Raw genomic sequence first — 17,881 nt, forward strand, 5'->3', positions numbered from 1 at the left:
TTGTGTGGGTTTTCATGCGTCAGATCTGATTTTTTTACAGTATAATAATGGCCACAAAGAGACCAAAAGAAGGGAAAGCATCTGCTGCTTTCAACTGTATGCTTCTCTCTTATTGGCCACCTACACGTACTCCTCTCTCTCTCTCTCTCTTACTCGGTTGGTGATGCGAACTGCGATGCGTTGCTGCACATGCCGCCCGCTCACCTTTAAAGCTGCTCATCATGCCTGCTTTTTCCTGCATATAAAATAGTAGCTTGATTCTTTTCCCCCCCTCGGTCCCTCGCTAGGAGAGAGAGCGAGAGAGATGGGGACGTACGAGCTCATCAGGGGCGACGACAAGGCGGCGGCGGCTGCGGAGGAGGAGCAAAACGAGCACGTCCTCGCCGTCGACCACGCGCTGCCGTACCCAAAGGACCTCGAAATCGGCGGAAAGAGGGCCTCCGCTCCCCGGAGCGGGGACCGGCACCGCCTCGTCTCTCTCGACGTCTTCCGGGGACTCACCGTCGCGGTACGCCCATTCCGCATTGCTTGCTTACGTCGTCGCCGGTTCACTTTCCCCTTCCGTTTCTATGCCCTAATAATCGCTCGATTCCCCACTTCTTCTGTTAGGATATTTGTGTCTCCGATCATGCCACGGATTGCAGCGATTGCATTCTTTCTTTCTCAATACTTCTGAAACCATCCATGGCGTCGATATCCATCTTGGCATCGAAGATACCCATTCGATCCCTTAGATGTGTTCTCCTGCTGCCTCTCGCGTGCCGCTCAGTGCTTCTGGTCGGCGCAGAGTCTGTGGCGAACGCACCAAACAGCGATTGCATTCATTCTTTCTCAACACTTCTGAAAACATCCATGGCTTCGATATCCATCTTGGCATCGAAGATACCCATTCGATCCCTTAGCTGTGTTCTCCTTCTGCCTCTCGCTTGCCGCTCAGTGCTTCTGGTCGGCGCAGAGTCTGGCGAACACGCCAAGCAACGAGTCCCTCTCTCTCTCTCTCTCTCTCTCCTCTCTCCCCCTGTGCCGAAGCTTCATGTAGCAAACAGGAGGGGGAGAAGAGAGCGGATGTCAGAGGCGTTCCTGCATCGAATTGTGCGACTATTTTGTTTGCATTTCACTGTAGGCGATCCGCCGACACACAGCTAGCTCATCTTGTGGATCTTGTCCAACTATCCTTGTAGCTGCGACCATCCAATCCCTACACATCAGACATTGCTCACACTAGTCTTAGAATATGTCCGGCACAGTCGGACGCGCTGCGGCCCCGCCATGGCTGAAGGGGATCCCGCAAGGCCGTCCTCCCGCAGCAGAGCACGTGAAAAGGCGGACCCACCGGTTGAACAATGGTCGGCTTAGGTCAAAGTTGCAGCCTTTACGATTACCCACTCTATTCTCGTAGTAGCCCCTCGAGTTTAGTGCTGCGAGCACTGCGTTTAATCTGTATGTGTTACAGTAGTGTTGCTAATTGTTGCCTGCACTGCTTCTACCTTTTAGCATTTGAAGGCCTTTGTGCGTATGGGACATTAGGTTGAGGTTGGTGCTCTCCTACCCAACGCTTTTTCTTAGGGCACATGGTTCTGCCGTAGAGTTTGGGTAGGGTAGGTGTCCGTGGACCTCTGCTCCACTGGGGCAAGTGCCTTTGTCTCTGCAGAGCTGACAAAGGTTGTGGACCTGATCTTAATCCATTTCTCTTTCTAAGTGGAAGCATTTTGTCAACAGCATCCAGTGGAAATGCCTCGACTGGTTGGGGGTAGCACCATTGAGCCTTGAATGAAGCGACCCAACGTACTCCTTCACCCTTTTATCTGGAGTTGGGACCGGACGGTGTTACCACCAGAAGCAGGATTTTTCTTGGAGGCTGACGTACCTTCCATCTCTGTGCTTCGTGTCGCATAATCCAAAAGCCCACGGAATTGCCTCCGGTGAAGGCAATTGGGAATGGTTAGGGTTTCGACTTGTGGCAGTGATCTCTGGTCTTACAACAATCTAGTTTTGACACCTCGGTTTGGTGGATTCAGATTCATTTCTGATTTTTTTCATGTCCTCCTACGATAAAATAATCAGAAAAGAGTAATAGGAAGAAGTAATCTTAGAACATAAATTAAAATTGTTTGATTTAATTAAGGATATTGTTTTGTACAGGGATCGATGTAGCCGATCCTAGCACATTATAATTTGTTGTTGTGTAAGTCATGTTGTCAATTAAATCTAGAGTCTGTCTTGCCCCTCTCAAGAATTTGTTTCGGGCAAGCAAAAAGATGATGGACATGAAACGTTTTTCTGGATCAGGAACAAAGAAAGAGAAAAAGTATCAGTCAATTTAAATTTTGCTTCTTATCTGCAAGAAACTGAGCCTTTGATCTTTGTTCAGTTGGAGTTTAGGGAAACCAATGCAGGCTCATGGACAATGCTCCTGGAATTTGTTTCAAACAAGATTTATTTATAGGGGAAGAAAGTATTTGATGAACTAAGATGATTGAGGTTATTTGCAGGATGTCTCGCATTGAATGATCATGTTTCAATTTTAACAATTGATTAAGGCTGCTAAAAAACACATGCACAGAGTGGTTTTATCTTCCAAGCGAAGGCAGTAAGAGTCAAAATGGATGAGAAAGACAATTTGTAGAATGCACTTCTTTTTTATGCTTGGAATTGTTAATTTCCAACAATATGATCTCATCAATCAATTCAATAGTAGCAGTAACACTGGAAAGCTCAGAAAGCAATATTTCCATATTGTTGAACGTGTTCTTGTGCTCTTGAACATCATATAAGATATTATTCTGTGTTTTCACATCCCATGATATGATTCCTTCTTCTTTGAACTCGTGGTATGATTAGTGGTCAAATGTGGGTTCTTGACTCCAGAAAATTTTATGAATGTCACTTGTTGCAGCTCATGATCTTCGTAGACGACGCCGGAACATATCTTCCTGCTATCAACCATTCTCCTTGGGATGGTGTCAACCTTGCTGATTTTGTTATGCCATTTTTCTTGTTTATAGTTGGAGTTGCGCTTGCACTTACGTATAAGGTGAGTGTACTGTCTTGACAATACATCTTCTCTTGACGTTGGAATTTCTCATTTTTATTGAACATAAAAGTATCTTAAGGATCGTAGCATACATCGATTAATTACATTAAAGATGCTAATAACACCTTGCTTTGCTACCAGAGAGTCTCAAACAAAGCAATGGCAACCAAGAAAGCAGTCCTTCGAGCAGCGAAGCTCTTCGTTGTAGGCCTTGTTATTCAAGGTATGCAACCCTGTTTTATACTAAATGTATTGATTAATTGCAAATATTAAAGGAATTTTGGCTACTTTATCCTCAGAATTATATTTCTATTACAGGTGGTTATTTCCATGGCCTTCACAATTTAACTTATGGAGTTGATATTTTGAGTATAAGATGGACCGGCATACTACAGGTAAAGTTTTATTGTTTACCAATCCTCCAAATATATATATAGGATAAGCAATCCTACCTGCATGGTGAAGAAATATAGGTTACCAATCCCCCAGATAAAGCAATAAAACTACCAGCCACCAATCTGAAATAATACTTACCAGCTAAGAAGACTAGAAATTTAATCCACAAGATGGCAAAAAATCAAAAATACTTTTTTATCTTATAAATGTTTGGTATTCTTTCTGAGTTACTATGTCTTTCTAATGGTAATTTAATCAATTAAACTTTTATTTTCCTTTCAGAGAATTGCAATTGCCTACTTGTTGGCTGCAATATGTGAAATCTGGCTTAAAAGTGATGATGATGTTGATTCTGGTCACTCCTTGGCCAGGCGATACCGATCTCAATTGTAAGTATGACTGCAAACTTTTTGGCAATTATCAAGAATTGTTTGATCAATCCCTCTTGGATACCTCTCCAGTCATTGAATCACGGTGACTATATCGGCATTGGTGCTTTACAAAAGTTAAATGCTCAAGTAAAAATTTGAAAATGAAAGGAGCTGACCAATAAACATGGAGATGTACAAATGCATTAAAGAAATATAGATAGCTAAAAGAAATTTTTGTTACCAGCAACCTCTAACTGCTTTCTTTGACGCAAATTGCTTGCTTTTGTATAGGTTGGTGGCTTTGATCCTTACAACCATTTACATGATTCTTCTATATGGTCTATATGTTCCTGACTGGGAATACCAGATACCAGTGGCAGGATCCGGGCCCAAGTCCTTTTCAGTGAGTCCATTGCCTTTCATCACACTCCACTTGGTTAATACTTGGAACTTCTTAACATTTACTACATCGATATCAAATATTAGGTCGAATGTGGAGTGAGGGGTGACACAGGACCTGCCTGCAATGCTGTGGGAATGATCGATCGCCGAATCTTTGGCGTCCGACATCTTCATAGACGTCCTGTCTATGAGAGGACAAAGGTTTCACATCTATCGTTTCTGTTTCGTCAATACCCTCTTTTTCCCTCTATAACTATTTCTAGTTCCTTGCTATTACTTCAGCAATGCAGCATAGATTCACCAGCTAGTGGCCCACTTCCACCTGATGCTCCCTCATGGTGTCAAGCTCCTTTTGATCCTGAAGGACTACTTAGGTAAGCCATCGTTATCCTTCTCTGTATCATTCTCCAGTCCTCCATTTCATGGTACTAAAATAAACTATAAGTTCATGCTGCATGCAGTTCTGTAATGGCAATTGTGACTTGCTTGATCGGGTTGCAGTTCGGGCACGTTATAGTGCACTTTAAGGTACCGGTATTCCCTTAATTGCCCTACATCGAGTACATGTTTAATTCTTGAATCAACTGCAGGATCACAAGGATCGAATCGTGCAGTGGATGATACCTTCCTTCTGTCTTTTAGCATTGGCCTTTTCATTAGACTGCTTTGGTATCCACCAAACTGCCTTTCTTTGTTCAAGTCACTTTGATTAGACTTGTTCCTTAAACTTCCATCTCGGTTGGACCCTTTCGTTCTTTCAGGAGTGCATATGAACAAGGCTTTGTACACCTTAAGTTATACTTGCGCCACTGCTGGGACTGCTGGGATGCTCTTCACTGGAGTATATGTGCTGGTTAGCTATCTAAAACTCTTCTCTAAATGAACAAAATAAATGGTAGTGCCCCAACTATTTAGGATCGATTCATGATGATGCTTGATATCTGCAGGTTGATGTCTATGGCTATAGGAGGCCAACACTGGCAATGGAATGGTTGGGTATGCATGCTCTTATGATCTACGTTCTAATAGGCTGCAACGTATTTCCAGTATTCATCCAAGGATTCTACTGGAGGGAGCCTCAGAACAATCTTGTGAGTAAACCTAGCCTAGCAAAATCTTCCCTGAGTGTTAAACTTATGATTCAATCTGATTTCTTGGTGCCGTGGGCTATGAGCAGCTGAGGGTCATTGGAATTGGTTCTTGAACCAGAACCTGAGCAATAATATAGCAGGAGATCAGATGGCTGCCAGAGTCTGAGGTGGAGGGGATCATGGTATGTCGCATGTAGTCCTCTTCACCAAAATAAAGCTCTTCAGTTTATTGCCATTTACCAGTTCCTAATGCTTGGAGAGAGGATCTCTGCTGTGCTGGTGAGACCAAAATATTCTTTCTTGAGCCTGTGAAATGGTGCTTCAAAGGTTAAATTGCAGATCACAAGTTACACCATTTTTGGCTCCTATTAGTTTCTACCTAAAGCAGGCTCCTGCAATGGGCTTCTATTTTCAGTTGCCTGTAAAGTACTCTATATAATGCTTGTAAATCAAACTACTTATGAAACTTCCACTGCTTCCATTTCACCACTCCCTCCTACCCCATTCCCTAATGATAGCAAGAACAAAGCAATTCCAACAATTGCAGAGGTTTTCAGAAGTTTCATGTGCATGTTTGGAGTTAATGTCATGATCGATCATCAGACTAATTGATTGGATTTATATATATGTGATATGGAGTTGCCAACAAGATAATGGTTTCCACCCATATTCCAAATGCAACAGAGAGATCAAAGCCCTTTCTTAACAGTCTTCCAATATATATATATATATATATATATATATATATATATATATATATATATAAGCACAATCTTTTGACCTCATGACTCAGACAAGCAGTCAAGTATTATGTCAGTTGAGCTCAGAACACAAATCTAAATGCAACAGAGAGATCAAAGCAGGGTAAACATTATCCTTTCTTAACATTCTTCCTATATACACACACATATATATAGGACTCAGACAAGCATTCAAGTATTATGTCAGTTGAGCTCAGAACACACAAATCTAAATGCAACAGAGAGATCAGAGCAAGGTAAACATTATCCTTTCTTAACATTCTCCCTATATACACACACATATATATATAGGACTCAGACAAGCATTCAAGTATTATGTCAGTTGAGCTCAGAACACAAAATTCTAAACCAGTGTGCCAAATCTTTCTATTTAAGATCATGTTTGTTGATTCTACTGTTTTAGTAAGCTTTTGACCTTATGACTGTGTAATGACATGAGCCTTCCACCCTAGATAGTAAGCTTTTGACCTTATGACTCAAGGTTAGCAGCAGCCTTGAGCAGTTTAACAACTGATACCCTGTTTCTAGGACTATTTGTGCTAAGTTTCAGTAAAGAGTATTTATCAAAACAAAATCTAACACAAAAGAGAGCAACGATCAATTTCAATCTGATGTACCTCTTCATGCAACTTAATGAAGACACGCAATGGCCCAAAAGGAGGGAGGAAGTCTGTATCAGCTACCAGATGCAGCATATGCAAGGCTTTTGATGTTAGGGTGCAATAAGTGCCTTACAAGTTCACAAATGCTGTTGCAAGTCAACACCATAAATTCAATTCTCATTAGAAGTTGTAAACTACTAGGGAAGGAATAATCTCAAAATGAGAAGGCCTAAGATATGCATGTAGCTCCACGACTGATGTCACATGCCAAAATTAGGTCACATGCTCAGCAAAACAACCAAGCCAGCAATGATGTTCTATCACTAGCTTCATGAACGAAGTTTGAGTAAGGATTTGGGTAGCACCTGTGGTACTGCCACAAGCTTCTGCAGTTGCAAGACAACACAGGCAGCTCACTTGCTACACTTTGACATGGCAATTCCATCTTCATCTTCATCTTCATCTTCATCTTCATCTTCATTGTGGTAGCACGTCTGATACCTATGATAGGATTGACTTGTCTAGATGTGTATCAGACATCAATTGGAAGGTAAGTAAATTTCAAGAACATATGCACTAGCACTAAGATAGTGGAACTGCATAAACAAGTATAAACTAAGATTTGTCTTTCACAAAAAATAAAATTAAATTAAACTTTTTGGCTACTAACTGATCAGGTGTTTCAGTAAACTCAGCTTTTCATGCCGATTAGAACTACTCACATCAGAATCCATGAAACCCAAAATTCAGTAACTAACAAGAAAATCCATCTGGCTATGGAAGCAGGTGGATTTTCTTGTGAGTTACTAAATTTTGTTAAAACCATCAATTGTTTCAAGAACTTGCTCGACAATAAGCCAATTCTCGCGACAGTCCTATTAACTTGTAGGACAGGCAGAAGAGTATGCCTGTAAATAATTCATGAACTAGATCAGGTGGATATAACACAATTTTGAAACTAAGCAGTAATCTGAGACATTCTATTAAGAGAAAGAGCAAAATATTTGCTTCTCTACTGCTTCATATAACATAAATGAATTCATCTGCTTCCCATCTTGAGATGCCAAAACTGGAAACGACTACATGAAAAGTCTGAGAAGTTTTCTGAAAAGTATATTTCTCTATGAAGCTTGATTTCGAAACTAATCAGTAATCTGAGACATTCTATTGAGAGACAGAACAAAATATTTGCTTCTCTACTGCTTCATATAACATAAATGAATTCATCTGCTTCCCGTCTTGAGAAACCAAAACTGCAAATGACGACATGAAAAGTCTGAGAAGTTATCTGAAAAGCATATTTCTCTATGAAGCTTGGCTTTCATCTGCAGCTGCTTCAAATGTTTCTCCAGGGACCAGGACAGGGACATCATCATCATCATTGTCCTGTTTAGCAGCAGTAGCTGTGCTGGGTGACTGTTTCTGTAAGTGTTCCGCAAGTCTCTTCAAGTTCTCCAAATTATCAGGCCCTGATATAGAAAGGTAATGTATATCATCATAAAATCATATATTATGAAAAAATCAGAGAAAGACAATATTTAAAAATCAAAGAGGAGGCTTTCTATAGGCTATTCACCAGTACCATATAAACAAATAGAAACAAAGTTAAAAGGTAAGAATTTAAGGAAACCTACACATCATTAGCGTTCAAAATTCGGAAAGCACTGGCAAGTCAACATGAAATAAAATGACAAAGTGAGATAAAACATGAAAGCTGTTTCAGCATGACCATTACTTATGAAAGTTATCAACTTCAAAATGGCAAGGTGTAATTAAGAACTTTAGTAATGATACATAGGTAGTAATGGAAACAAAACATGATATCCCTACTGTAAGAACATTTCACAACCAAAAGGCTAGTTAGATTAGTCGTAAAAATACCTAGTTGGTTAATGATGCCAGGTAGCATATCTTCAAATTCTGTCACCAAATAATCACGTGTGAGTTGTATTAACTGGTGAAAATATTCAGAAGAGACAAAAATTCCATAAAATAAAATAAAAAAGTACCATCTCCATGATATCAATCAAAATCAGAATACTGTGTGGATAGTCATTTAGTTACTTACTCTTTGTCTGAGGAGACCCGCTAACAACCCATGTATTGGCTGCAATAGAAGCTTGCACTGAGAGAAAGAAGCGGAGAAATCAGTAGGCCATTTAGCAATAATTCAGATTTTTTTTAATGCATACAACATGCATTTACCCTTAGGATTAACAAACTGAATAACAAGATCATCCTTGAAAATGTTGACTTCTTCTATGGCAGGTATGACATTGACGCCTATTCTTTTCAATGTGCTTTGAAGCCTCTTGTCATCTGTTGTTGTAGTTTTGTGAACTGCCTTCTTCTTCCTGACCAATATACACAAAAGAATCGGCATTTTAGCCTCTATTACTAACTCTGCACAACCAACTAGTCAAGGTAATATTATTCCAAGTCAGGTGACAAAACAATGCACCTGCGCATGCTGCCCTTTCCACCGGTGCGAACAGCACCAGCCATCTTCATGAGCTTATCTACATTCATCTGCACAAGAAAGGAACATCATGTGACTATGGAATTAGAAGGTGCCTTTGTCAACAATAACTAAAGTTTATTCTGATTAAGTTTTTCAGTTCTCAAAACCAGTAAATAAAAAAGAATTACTCAAAGCAATTCAAAGTTTGAACCACAAACAAAGTTGTAAGAATTCAACAATACAAAGGTAAAACATGCAATCACAACCATCAACTCCTGTCTGGACAAAGATTAAACTGGAGCAAATATTGGGTTTCAACCTACATTTTCGAAGGATAGACCAATCCATCCATGTACTAACCAAGATGTCATTTGAGCTCTTCAGTTTGAAGTTTTAACATTTTATATAGTTTATAAAATATGTTCCAAAACTTTTTTGCAAGGGACTAGAGTTTTCAAAGCTTTCAATGACTACGAAAATGGAGCAACTGATAAAAAGTTCAGGCAAGGTCCAGAGTTAAGTCCATCCGCAAAGTCCAGAACCTACAAAACAGAATCTACATCCACATTGGAGAAGACAGCATATCGGCAATAATGCAGTTGACATCTGCAAACTTTCTACTAATCACATTTCACCAATTGCAGATGAGGTCCACAAGTGCCACACCAGGACAGATCTTAATCAGGAAGGCTGAAAATTTCAAGTGACTAACTCTAGAAACCCTCTGCGCCAAGGGCTAGAGCATAATGTTCAGCCATAGAAGGATAAAAAAATAGAGATATTGCCAACTAGGATCATCCAAGGGTGTCAATACGCAGACTTCGTGTGAACTTTTTTTATTACAAAAGCATCCATACCATCTCCATTCGCTTCAACTTTGTTACAGAAGATAAAGATAGAGAAAGATGCTGATGACTCTGTTATTCTTGATATACTATGAGCACTTGGAAGTTGAGCATTTGCATATCTACCACAAGAACATAACTTTGACAGCCCATCGATGCACCAATCCACCTGAAGTTGAAAGGCATCTTTTTCATGCTAACATTTTCACGGTGGGACAGTAATCCACTGTGCAATGGTCGTTAAATCATGAATTCGCTGAATGCATGCTTGAACATGCAAACTTGTGCCAGCACGCAAAATCATCTCTAATATTATGCTTCATAAGCAACGAATCACTAGAGATTAAACAAAACAAACAGCTACAGGTATAGATTATTTCGAGCTCAATGATGATCCACGAAAATAGTATAGCCACTATTATACAAGATCAAAAAGATCATTAAATCGGCCTAAACCATCAAAGATTCGGCATCTCGAGTAAAACGCAAGCTCAGATGCAGGGCATAACTGAGAATCAAACATGGACATACAAAAATCAAAATGGATCTCCAGTCTTAAAGGATATGTAACCTTAAAAGAAAGAAAACATCCAAAACCAGATTTCCCGAATGGAAATAGACACATACCCTAAAACCTAGTCGATGAAGGTTTTATTAAACCCTACGGAGCAGAGATCAAATTAGCGAGATTAAGCGACGATGAGAAAAGACAGGCATTACCGTTTGCAACGGAGTGACGCGATTACCCGCAGAAAGACGATGATGATGATGATGAGGAGAAGGAGGAGGAGGAGGGAGGAGGGAGGTCGCCGTCACGGAGCAGATATTTATTGGGGGAATGATGGATGTAAAGAGGTTTAAGAATGACGCCGGTGATCGATTGCCTTTCCTTTGCGTTGGGAGGGTTATTTTAGGGTTTTCGGAGATCTGCTCTTGCCAAATTATGGAATGGCGTGTTTGCCCTTAAACACAGTTGTTGATTTTTGCATATACGTCCCTCCAATATGCACTAAAAAATTAAGATGCACCACTTTTAATTTTGTTTAAATCAGCTATTTTGAGTTAGAAGTCTTTATAATTAATATTTTAAATTATTCCAAAGGTTCTCATCATTAATTATAAAAAAGTTTTTAGAGGATATTGATATTGTTTAGAGTTTTAACTAGCAATTATATGTAGAAAATTAACCAAAAACATATATGCAAGTTTTAGGTTTTATAGGAACATATTCATGTATATATACATATATATATAATAAATTAAATTTATAAGGAGAAATTAGAAAGAAAAAAAAACACTAAATATGAAAGGATGGATATAAAGTTGTCTTCTATTTTGGCCCATTAGATAGATTTGGTCTTTGAAGCATTAAATTTCAATTTGAACTCAGATTTAGCTAAGTTTGAGGGGGCATATTTTAGTTGACTCAAATATGTAATTCTTAATGGTACAATGAATTATTAACTATGAAAACATTATTATTATTTTGGAAGATAAACACTGTTTTGAGTTAATTCATATATTGGTTTAGACCTTCTTGTACATTCTTTTTCTCACATATCTTGAAAGTTCCCCTTTCAATCTGTTCAATGTTAAAAATGAAAAAACAAGCATAGATCACACACTTTATATGCTGAAAAATATGTAGTAATTTATAAAGTGTTGAATTCTTAATTTTCAAGAAATTATAATCAATCTTTTCTTTTGGACAAATCAGATATGAGTTAGTACTTAATTTTACAATTACATAAATCTTGATTCAACACCAAATCCTGTTGATTTTTAATGAATTTGCAGAATACTGAAACCAGAAATAGGTAATAGGTATATATTTCCAAGTAATCAAAAAACTTGTTGATCATCATATGACAAGCACATATTTCACACAAATCTAACACATTTGGTGCACAGAGTAGCTCAGTCTAAATCACTACAATGTTGTAAAGGTTTCAAGATTGGTCATTATAGGCCATTCCCCAACCTGTCACACACAACAGGAAACATTGACCAGCAATCCAGAACTACAAGCTCTGAATAGGAGATTAACAATATACTGTTTAATTTGATAAGACAGCAAGTTAGGTAATATATAAGAACATTTACTTACAACTTTGGTAGATCATTTTCTGAGACAAATCTCAGAAACTACACCTTACACCCTTCTGAGACAAATCTCTGATACTAGACCTTACACCAGACACATTATACACAAAACTCAGGCATTTACAGGGTTCGAGACTATCCTAGAGACATAATAAGAAAGAGACACATTTATCAAGGGTGGAGATTTACAATGGGATAGCGGGGTCGGATTATAGTTGCGCGAAGGTCAAGCAAAAGCAGGGACGATGCATTGTGATTCGGAGTTGCTACAAGCAAAGCCTTCAATTCTTACTTTAGGTGAAGAACCACAGGTCGGAGATCCTCTTTCCACTCTGCCTGCCTGCTTCATGCTGGGGGAGATTCCTTTGGGAGAATCTAGGAACGGGCTTTGTTTGCCAAATTCTGAATCATGGACTACTGGATTGTTAGTGCGAGCCGGTGGTGACCCGCAGAAAAAGCCCACCTGGCTGCTGGAGTCTGAATCACCTTCGGAGGCATCCTGACATACAAGGAACTTGTGACTATGACCACACGAGAGGATTAACGAAGAACCAATTTTATATGAGTGTCTATTCATATAGCAAATATAGACATTACCTTACTCAGGAGAAGGTCAAGAATTTCAGAGGCACAATCCACTCTATGAATCGGCAGAAGGCTGATAGAAAATGATAATTAAAATAAGTCACAGAATAATGCAAATAATTATGAGTATAAAGAATCAGCTAGCAGGAGATAATAACTGCAAAAGAAAGGCTCACAGTACAAGGGACAGTACATGGGAAACTGCTCCTGGCATCAATCACACTGTGGATCTTATAATTATTTTCATAAAAAAATAAACATTCTTAGGTATATGAAACTCATCTCTGACACAAGAAAGAAGCAAATGCAAGAGCCATCAACATGAGTAGGGCTTGCAATAAGTCTTACAGAAATAGCTTTAACTATTTTTAAAAAATATATTAAAGCTAATATAATATGTTGAACTCCAGAGGGGTAAGACAATAAACTCAAAGAGACAACTAACAGAAAGCATACAACTCAAAAGGAAATCACTTTTTGGATGTCAATAGCAAACTGAAATGTCCCTTGGGGCAAAAGCAAACGAGAAATTTGACAAACTTGATAATAAAAGCAACTCATCTAAAAAATTAAAAGAACTCACCCCTTTGGCTTGCCATTGATTCTATTTAGACTGTGCATGAAATAAGGAATCCTGGTAGCTCTACGAGGTTGAGGACAAATGACTTCAGCTCTTGGACATGGCTGGTCATCAACTTGCCAAAATATTGATTTCCTATCATACATAGAATCTTGATATATTTGATCTGTAGAATTAAGTCTCACATGGAAGTTCTCCGTTTTGGCAGGCTCCTGGATTATCAAAAGAAAAAGAAAAAAAAGCTTCTTCTGTTAGCGGAACCATTACAATATGCTGCAAAGGATAAATAAATTAAGCAAAATGATAGGGATCCAGCGACCAATGTTACTTTCAAAGAAATTTTCAGAGTCTATCATCAATGGAGTATATGTTCTTCTCAATGTGAAAAAGAAAAAAAAGTGTTTTCCTAGGTACATCTTACTTGGAAACCCTCCATTTGACAAAAGAATTCACATAACGTGAACGACATGATGCACGACTGTGATACCAATTACAATTAAGTGAAGGGGATGAAGGAGATTGAAGACCGCGGTAGAAGATAGAGCTTAGAAGCTGGATGAATCTTTTGAGTAAATGGACAAAGACAAGCGATAGAGAGAGTAAATGACAAGGGATTAAAAGACTTTGGTATAAAAGGCCAAGGCTAGAAGTAAATGAGACAGTAAAGATGGAAAAGAGGAATAACCAAAGCCACACAACCTTAAAAAACACTATTTTAAGTAGTGGAAAAATCAACATTTCATGTTACAAGACTCATGATTGAACCATTGTTTAAAATGTACTTTACTTGAGACCTAAGATAACTAAAAAAAAAGTTACGAATCTAAACTACTAAAAAAAGAATAAACTAAAATGTCATCAAGAAATTCTTCTTTAAACAATACCTAAAAATCTGTCAAAAAATATTTAAATATAAAATATACATTTGGAGCCTTAACTTTGAAATCTAGCCAAACTACGATCAACCTCAAAGTCATGAATGATTAATCACTTTTGTTGCACATCCAATTGATGAACGATCTCCAGATCGGATAAATGGTTTTCATAGTAGCTTGATCTGATGAAATTAATATTGCAAGATGGCCAATTATCGTAGACATCCGAGGCATCCTGCTCTGAGCCTCTGATACCAAACAAATGCGAGTGCACAGCTCTGATACCAACTAAAATAGGCATGATAGAACAAATATCTAAAACGAAGATTTTCACAGAATCATTTACTTATAAATCCCCTTAGTCGAATCACGAGGTAAAAAGCATACGTATCAGAACCATCGCAAGATTGCAGCTTGCAATAAAATTCAGGACACTTGTCATCTTTGTTTGGAAGGAGATAGGGTAAAAATCTTTTCACAAAAAAATGTTAACCTGCAACCAAATGTAACAAAACCTTTCGCATAAGCTTCTGCAAGAAAAGCCGGGAAGGAATTCTTTATATTCAAACTTCTTACTCATCCAAACTTAAAAGACAAAATATATTTTTGCCGACTAAATCCGGCAATTTTTTTCAGTTCGAATCAAGCATTTGGAACAACAATCTTTTGCGGATTTAGATTTGTGCTACAGAAAAAATTAAACCAGTCGAAACATGAAAAACAAACGAGGAATACCTTTTTCTCTTCTATAATGAGAGGCAAAAATGCACTTGCGACCCGAAATTAAAGAAGAGAGCAGATGATGCGAGAAATTAGCAAGCCAATGTTCGAAACTTTTCGCAATACTGACGTTTACAGCGCAATCCGACCCCATAATTCCAACAAAACTGTCTCAAAAACTAAGGAATAACACCACACCAAGCCAAGTCCCACAAACACGGAAGAAAGAAACGATTATGAAGCGAAACCGCGACGCAACCCATCCAAACCAAAGAGAAATCTAAAACCCGCCCTCTCAAAAAAAGGAACAGAAATCGGCGATTCACCATACCATCTCGAAATGAAGGGATCCGACCGGGCAGCTCGAGATCACGTCCGAGTCGCCAGATGTAGCTTCGTTAACACGACCGGTGAGTTCCCCTCACGATCGGAGCGACGGAGGCAGGGGAGCACCAGATCCCGCCGCTATATACTGCCGCGGAAGAGGAGGATCACGGCGACAAAGGCGTGAACAGAGAGAGAGAGAGAGAGAGAGAGAGAGATCCTTAAAGCCTTCCCTCTCTCCCTCTGCCTCTCTCCCTCTCTTCCGCGGCCTTTTAAGGCGGAGCGGAAGAGAAGGGGGGCGGTGTTGAAGTGAAGCCGAGTCACCGCGGTAAATCCACCACCCCTGCCACATCCGGGGGTTGCGCATGTCCGTGAACCTTCATCCCACTAATTTTTATCCTTTTCTCTATACAATAATATATATATAAACTATTAAATCAGCAATTTTATTTTTTATCCCTTAAAATTTGAATATATATATATATATATATATATAATCCCCACAAACCAATGAATTTACATTTACACCTTTATATTTGATATTTCAAACTCTCTATAATTTTAGCATATTGTGAAAATAGATTAAAACGTGCATAATTTGAGAGATATTTTAGGTATTTGGTATTTTTATATACGTAAAAGTTCAACTTCAAATAGCTATTGTTAACCATAGCTAAAAGTTATTAACTTGAAAATTTTAGGATAGATGTTCATGAGAGAGATGCAAATGAAGGTTTTTAATATTTCAAGAGGCGCATATGCAACGTTAAAATTTGTAATGAGGTTCTTTATAAACTTGAGGGTAGATACGTAAAGAACTATTATTACAATTATTACCCTAATGGATCTTGGATTCATTGTAATGTCGTGATAAGCCTTGTGTCTAAACCTTGGATTTCGCTTAATACTAACAATAAACAAAAAAAAAAAAGATCACAGATATCTTTTTTTTTATTTATGGTTATATTTTCACACACAATGAAATTGATCTATTCTAATTAAGGTGAAATATATAAAAAGAAAAAAGTAGCTGACAATAAATGCACCTATGGATCTTACCTATGATTAGGTTATCAATGCAAAGGACATTCCAAATAAATTCATATATATATATATATATATATAGTAAACAAGTGTAGTAAATTCAAACCCAAATTGCTGCCAAACTAATGATGGCATGAAACAAATATGAAATTAGAGATAGATGATAATGACTAAGAGCTCTAGATACAGCAAAATTATCTAATAGGCTCTTATTTAGATTAATTATAAATTATCTCTATAATTAATTTTGTTTAGTATTTCAATATTTATAATTTCAAAAATTATAAAGATATTTTTATATAATTAAAAATAAAAATATTAAAACAATCAAATAAATATTATAAGGATGTGAATATAATCTTTTTAAATATAAAGATCGAAATACTAAACATAATTAATTACAAAATATAATCTATAATTAAAATATTACCAATATGCATAAACTATCATGAGCATATAAGCATAGGTAAAATGAGACAATTCGTACAAATCGTCAACGGAAAAAGAAATACTATTTTACCATTGACATCATGAATTGAGATCGAAGTCATCTAACAGATACAATGAAATTTCTTTCCCTTCAATCATTCTACAGGAATTTATTTGGTTGATCGAGTGAACTATTCCACACTAAATGGACAAATAAAAACCAATACCTAAAACTCTACACTAAATGGAAGATCAAAACTGTCAAGCAAACAAAAAAATTACCATAGCATCTCGATTGAACCAGTAGAAAAGGAGCAGAATTTAGCATCCTTAATAGTAATCCACTCGTGAGAGGAAAAACTTGAGATACAGATTCAAATTACTAAGTGAGAAAAGGTGTCTGCATCACAAGCGTTGTATATTGGCCTTACTAATCGCTAAAATTAAGACTCGCACGACATCCCTCTGATTTCAAGCTTCTCCGAATCTGCCAAAGGAAAGGAAGAAGAGCATATACCGAGCTCAGTCACCCTTCCGCCGGAAAGAGCAGCCTTCGGTGAGCTTTGCGCGCCCGCCGGTCGGCTGGCACAACACGGTCTGGCAGTTTCCACAAACCACGACAGTCTGGGAGTGGCTAAACACCGTAGTACTGCAACATCAATCCCGGCAACGACATATTCAACAACCAGTCAGATATAGAAACGCATTACGGATACGAGATCAAAGCTGAACGCACGGCAAAACTTACATGTTGAAGCATCCTTGGCACTTGACATCCTTCAATAAAAGGAATTCAAATCAGAAACCCCTATTAGAATCAAGAAATTGAACGAGGTGGGGGAGGAACTGAAGTCCACAAGAAACGAATTAGGGATCACCATGAAGAAGGAGTTGGGAGATTGAACGAGACGCTTGAGCTTGTGCCTCCTTTTCTCGAGCTCCGCGGGGGGGTTGAGGAGGTCGACATCGTTTGGCAAAACCTAATCATGAACGAAGGAACAAACAGATCAACACTGATGCAGGCGTTTAAGCCACTAAAGTAGGCGAAGAACAAAGCAAATCCACCGATTTTCCGGAGATCAGCATCGAGGAGGCGAAGCCGACATCGGCCAACTTACCATCTTGTCGAAGCCTTGGGCGGCGGCGGCGACGTAAACACCAGGAACCCTAGACGCGACTACGGACTCGGAGCTCGCGAGGACCAAAACGACGGTTCAAAGCGACCTTTTATAGCGACGATGATCAAGCGTCAGCCGTC

The 17,881-nt window shown here is 38.5% G+C and overlaps 4 protein-coding genes across 8 annotated transcripts; 1 reads left to right on the forward strand and 3 right to left on the reverse strand.

Moving 5' to 3' along the window:
* The first annotated feature begins 130 nt into the window (after positions 1-130).
* LOC135584234 (uncharacterized) lies at positions 131-5,883 on the forward strand. Of its 3 annotated transcripts, XM_065100003.1 has the most exons (15): positions 370-508; positions 610-1,533; positions 1,720-1,941; positions 2,897-3,034; positions 3,176-3,257; positions 3,353-3,429; positions 3,713-3,819; positions 4,093-4,204; positions 4,288-4,404; positions 4,486-4,577; positions 4,665-4,731; positions 4,794-4,872; positions 4,965-5,056; positions 5,151-5,294; positions 5,381-5,883. In XM_065100003.1, the coding sequence occupies exons 3-15, from the start codon at positions 1,939-1,941 to the stop codon at positions 5,405-5,407; spliced, it is 1,137 nt and encodes a 378-aa protein (XP_064956075.1). In that variant the 5' UTR covers positions 370-508; positions 610-1,533; positions 1,720-1,938; the 3' UTR covers positions 5,408-5,883. The 3 variants fall into 3 exon arrangements, with proteins under 3 accessions (XP_064956072.1, XP_064956075.1, XP_064956073.1); XM_065100001.1 differs by having other exon boundaries at positions 610-1,941; XM_065100000.1 differs by lacking the exons at positions 610-1,533; positions 1,720-1,941 and having other exon boundaries at positions 131-508.
* Positions 5,884-6,702: 819 nt separating this feature from the next.
* LOC135607851 (nascent polypeptide-associated complex subunit beta-like) lies at positions 6,703-10,841 on the reverse strand. 3 transcript variants are annotated; one of them, XR_010485271.1, is made up of 7 exons: positions 10,684-10,841; positions 9,119-9,186; positions 8,863-9,011; positions 8,726-8,782; positions 8,539-8,577; positions 7,023-8,126; positions 6,703-6,803 (listed from the first exon to the last, which is right to left on the reverse strand). XR_010485271.1 is itself a non-coding variant. In XM_065100004.1 (6 exons), the coding sequence occupies exons 2-6, from the start codon at positions 9,184-9,186 to the stop codon at positions 7,963-7,965; spliced, it is 477 nt and encodes a 158-aa protein (XP_064956076.1). In that variant the 5' UTR covers positions 10,684-10,841; the 3' UTR covers positions 6,703-7,962. The 3 variants fall into 3 exon arrangements, 2 of the variants coding, with proteins under 2 accessions (XP_064956076.1, XP_064956077.1); XM_065100004.1 differs by having other exon boundaries at positions 6,703-8,126; XM_065100005.1 differs by lacking the exon at positions 10,684-10,841 and adding an exon at positions 10,591-10,661 and having other exon boundaries at positions 6,703-8,126.
* Positions 10,842-12,041: 1,200 nt separating this feature from the next.
* LOC135607852 (uncharacterized) lies at positions 12,042-15,395 on the reverse strand. The gene is made up of 4 exons (XM_065100006.1): positions 15,158-15,395; positions 13,235-13,443; positions 12,664-12,724; positions 12,042-12,565 (listed from the first exon to the last, which is right to left on the reverse strand). The coding sequence occupies exons 1-4, from the start codon at positions 15,158-15,160 to the stop codon at positions 12,293-12,295; spliced, it is 546 nt and encodes a 181-aa protein (XP_064956078.1). The 5' UTR covers positions 15,161-15,395; the 3' UTR covers positions 12,042-12,292.
* A 1,487-nt stretch (positions 15,396-16,882) lies between these two features.
* Positions 16,883-17,828, reverse strand: LOC103979451 (small ribosomal subunit protein eS27y). The gene is made up of 4 exons (XM_009395606.3): positions 17,742-17,828; positions 17,502-17,603; positions 17,372-17,400; positions 16,883-17,272 (listed from the first exon to the last, which is right to left on the reverse strand). The coding sequence occupies exons 1-4, from the start codon at positions 17,742-17,744 to the stop codon at positions 17,146-17,148; spliced, it is 261 nt and encodes an 86-aa protein (XP_009393881.1). The 5' UTR covers positions 17,745-17,828; the 3' UTR covers positions 16,883-17,145.
* Positions 17,829-17,881: the final 53 nt, after the last annotated feature.

The sequence above is a fragment of the Musa acuminata genome, chromosome BXJ2-3 (genome assembly GCF_036884655.1).
Source record: "Musa acuminata AAA Group cultivar baxijiao chromosome BXJ2-3, Cavendish_Baxijiao_AAA, whole genome shotgun sequence".
Taxonomy (NCBI): Eukaryota; Viridiplantae; Streptophyta; class Magnoliopsida; order Zingiberales; family Musaceae; genus Musa; species Musa acuminata.

Bases quoted from the DNA above. Each gene is read 5' to 3' on its own strand.
- LOC135584234 (XM_065100000.1), top strand. From the start codon at position 305: ATGGGGACGTACGAGCTCATCAGGGGCGACGACAAGGCGGCGGCGGCT. The intron at 509-2,896 runs GTACGCCCATTC...CACTTGTTGCAG, and splicing joins TCCGGGGACTCACCGTCGCG to CTCATGATCTTCGTAGACGA. The intron at 3,820-4,092 runs GTAAGTATGACT...GCTTTTGTATAG, and splicing joins AGGCGATACCGATCTCAATT to GTTGGTGGCTTTGATCCTTA.
- LOC135607851 (XM_065100004.1), bottom strand. From the start codon at position 9,186: ATGAATGTAGATAAGCTCATGAAGATGGCTGGTGCTGTTCGCACCGGT. The intron at 9,012-9,118 runs GTGCATTGTTTT...TATATTGGTCAG, and splicing joins GGAAAGGGCAGCATGCGCAG to GAAGAAGAAGGCAGTTCACA. The intron at 8,127-8,538 runs GTATTTTTACGA...TTTCTATATCAG, and splicing joins TGGCATCATTAACCAACTAG to GGCCTGATAATTTGGAGAAC.
- LOC135607852 (XM_065100006.1), bottom strand. The intron at 12,725-13,234 runs GTGAGTTCTTTT...ATTTTCTATCAG, and splicing joins ATCAATGGCAAGCCAAAGGG to CCTTCTGCCGATTCATAGAG. The intron at 12,566-12,663 runs GTAATGTCTATA...CTTGTATGTCAG, and splicing joins TTGACCTTCTCCTGAGTAAG to GATGCCTCCGAAGGTGATTC.
- LOC103979451 (XM_009395606.3), bottom strand. The intron at 17,401-17,501 runs GTGATCCCTAAT...CTTTTATTGAAG, and splicing joins CTCCCAACTCCTTCTTCATG to GATGTCAAGTGCCAAGGATG. The intron at 17,273-17,371 runs GTAAGTTTTGCC...TTGATGTTGCAG, and splicing joins TGCCAAGGATGCTTCAACAT to TACTACGGTGTTTAGCCACT.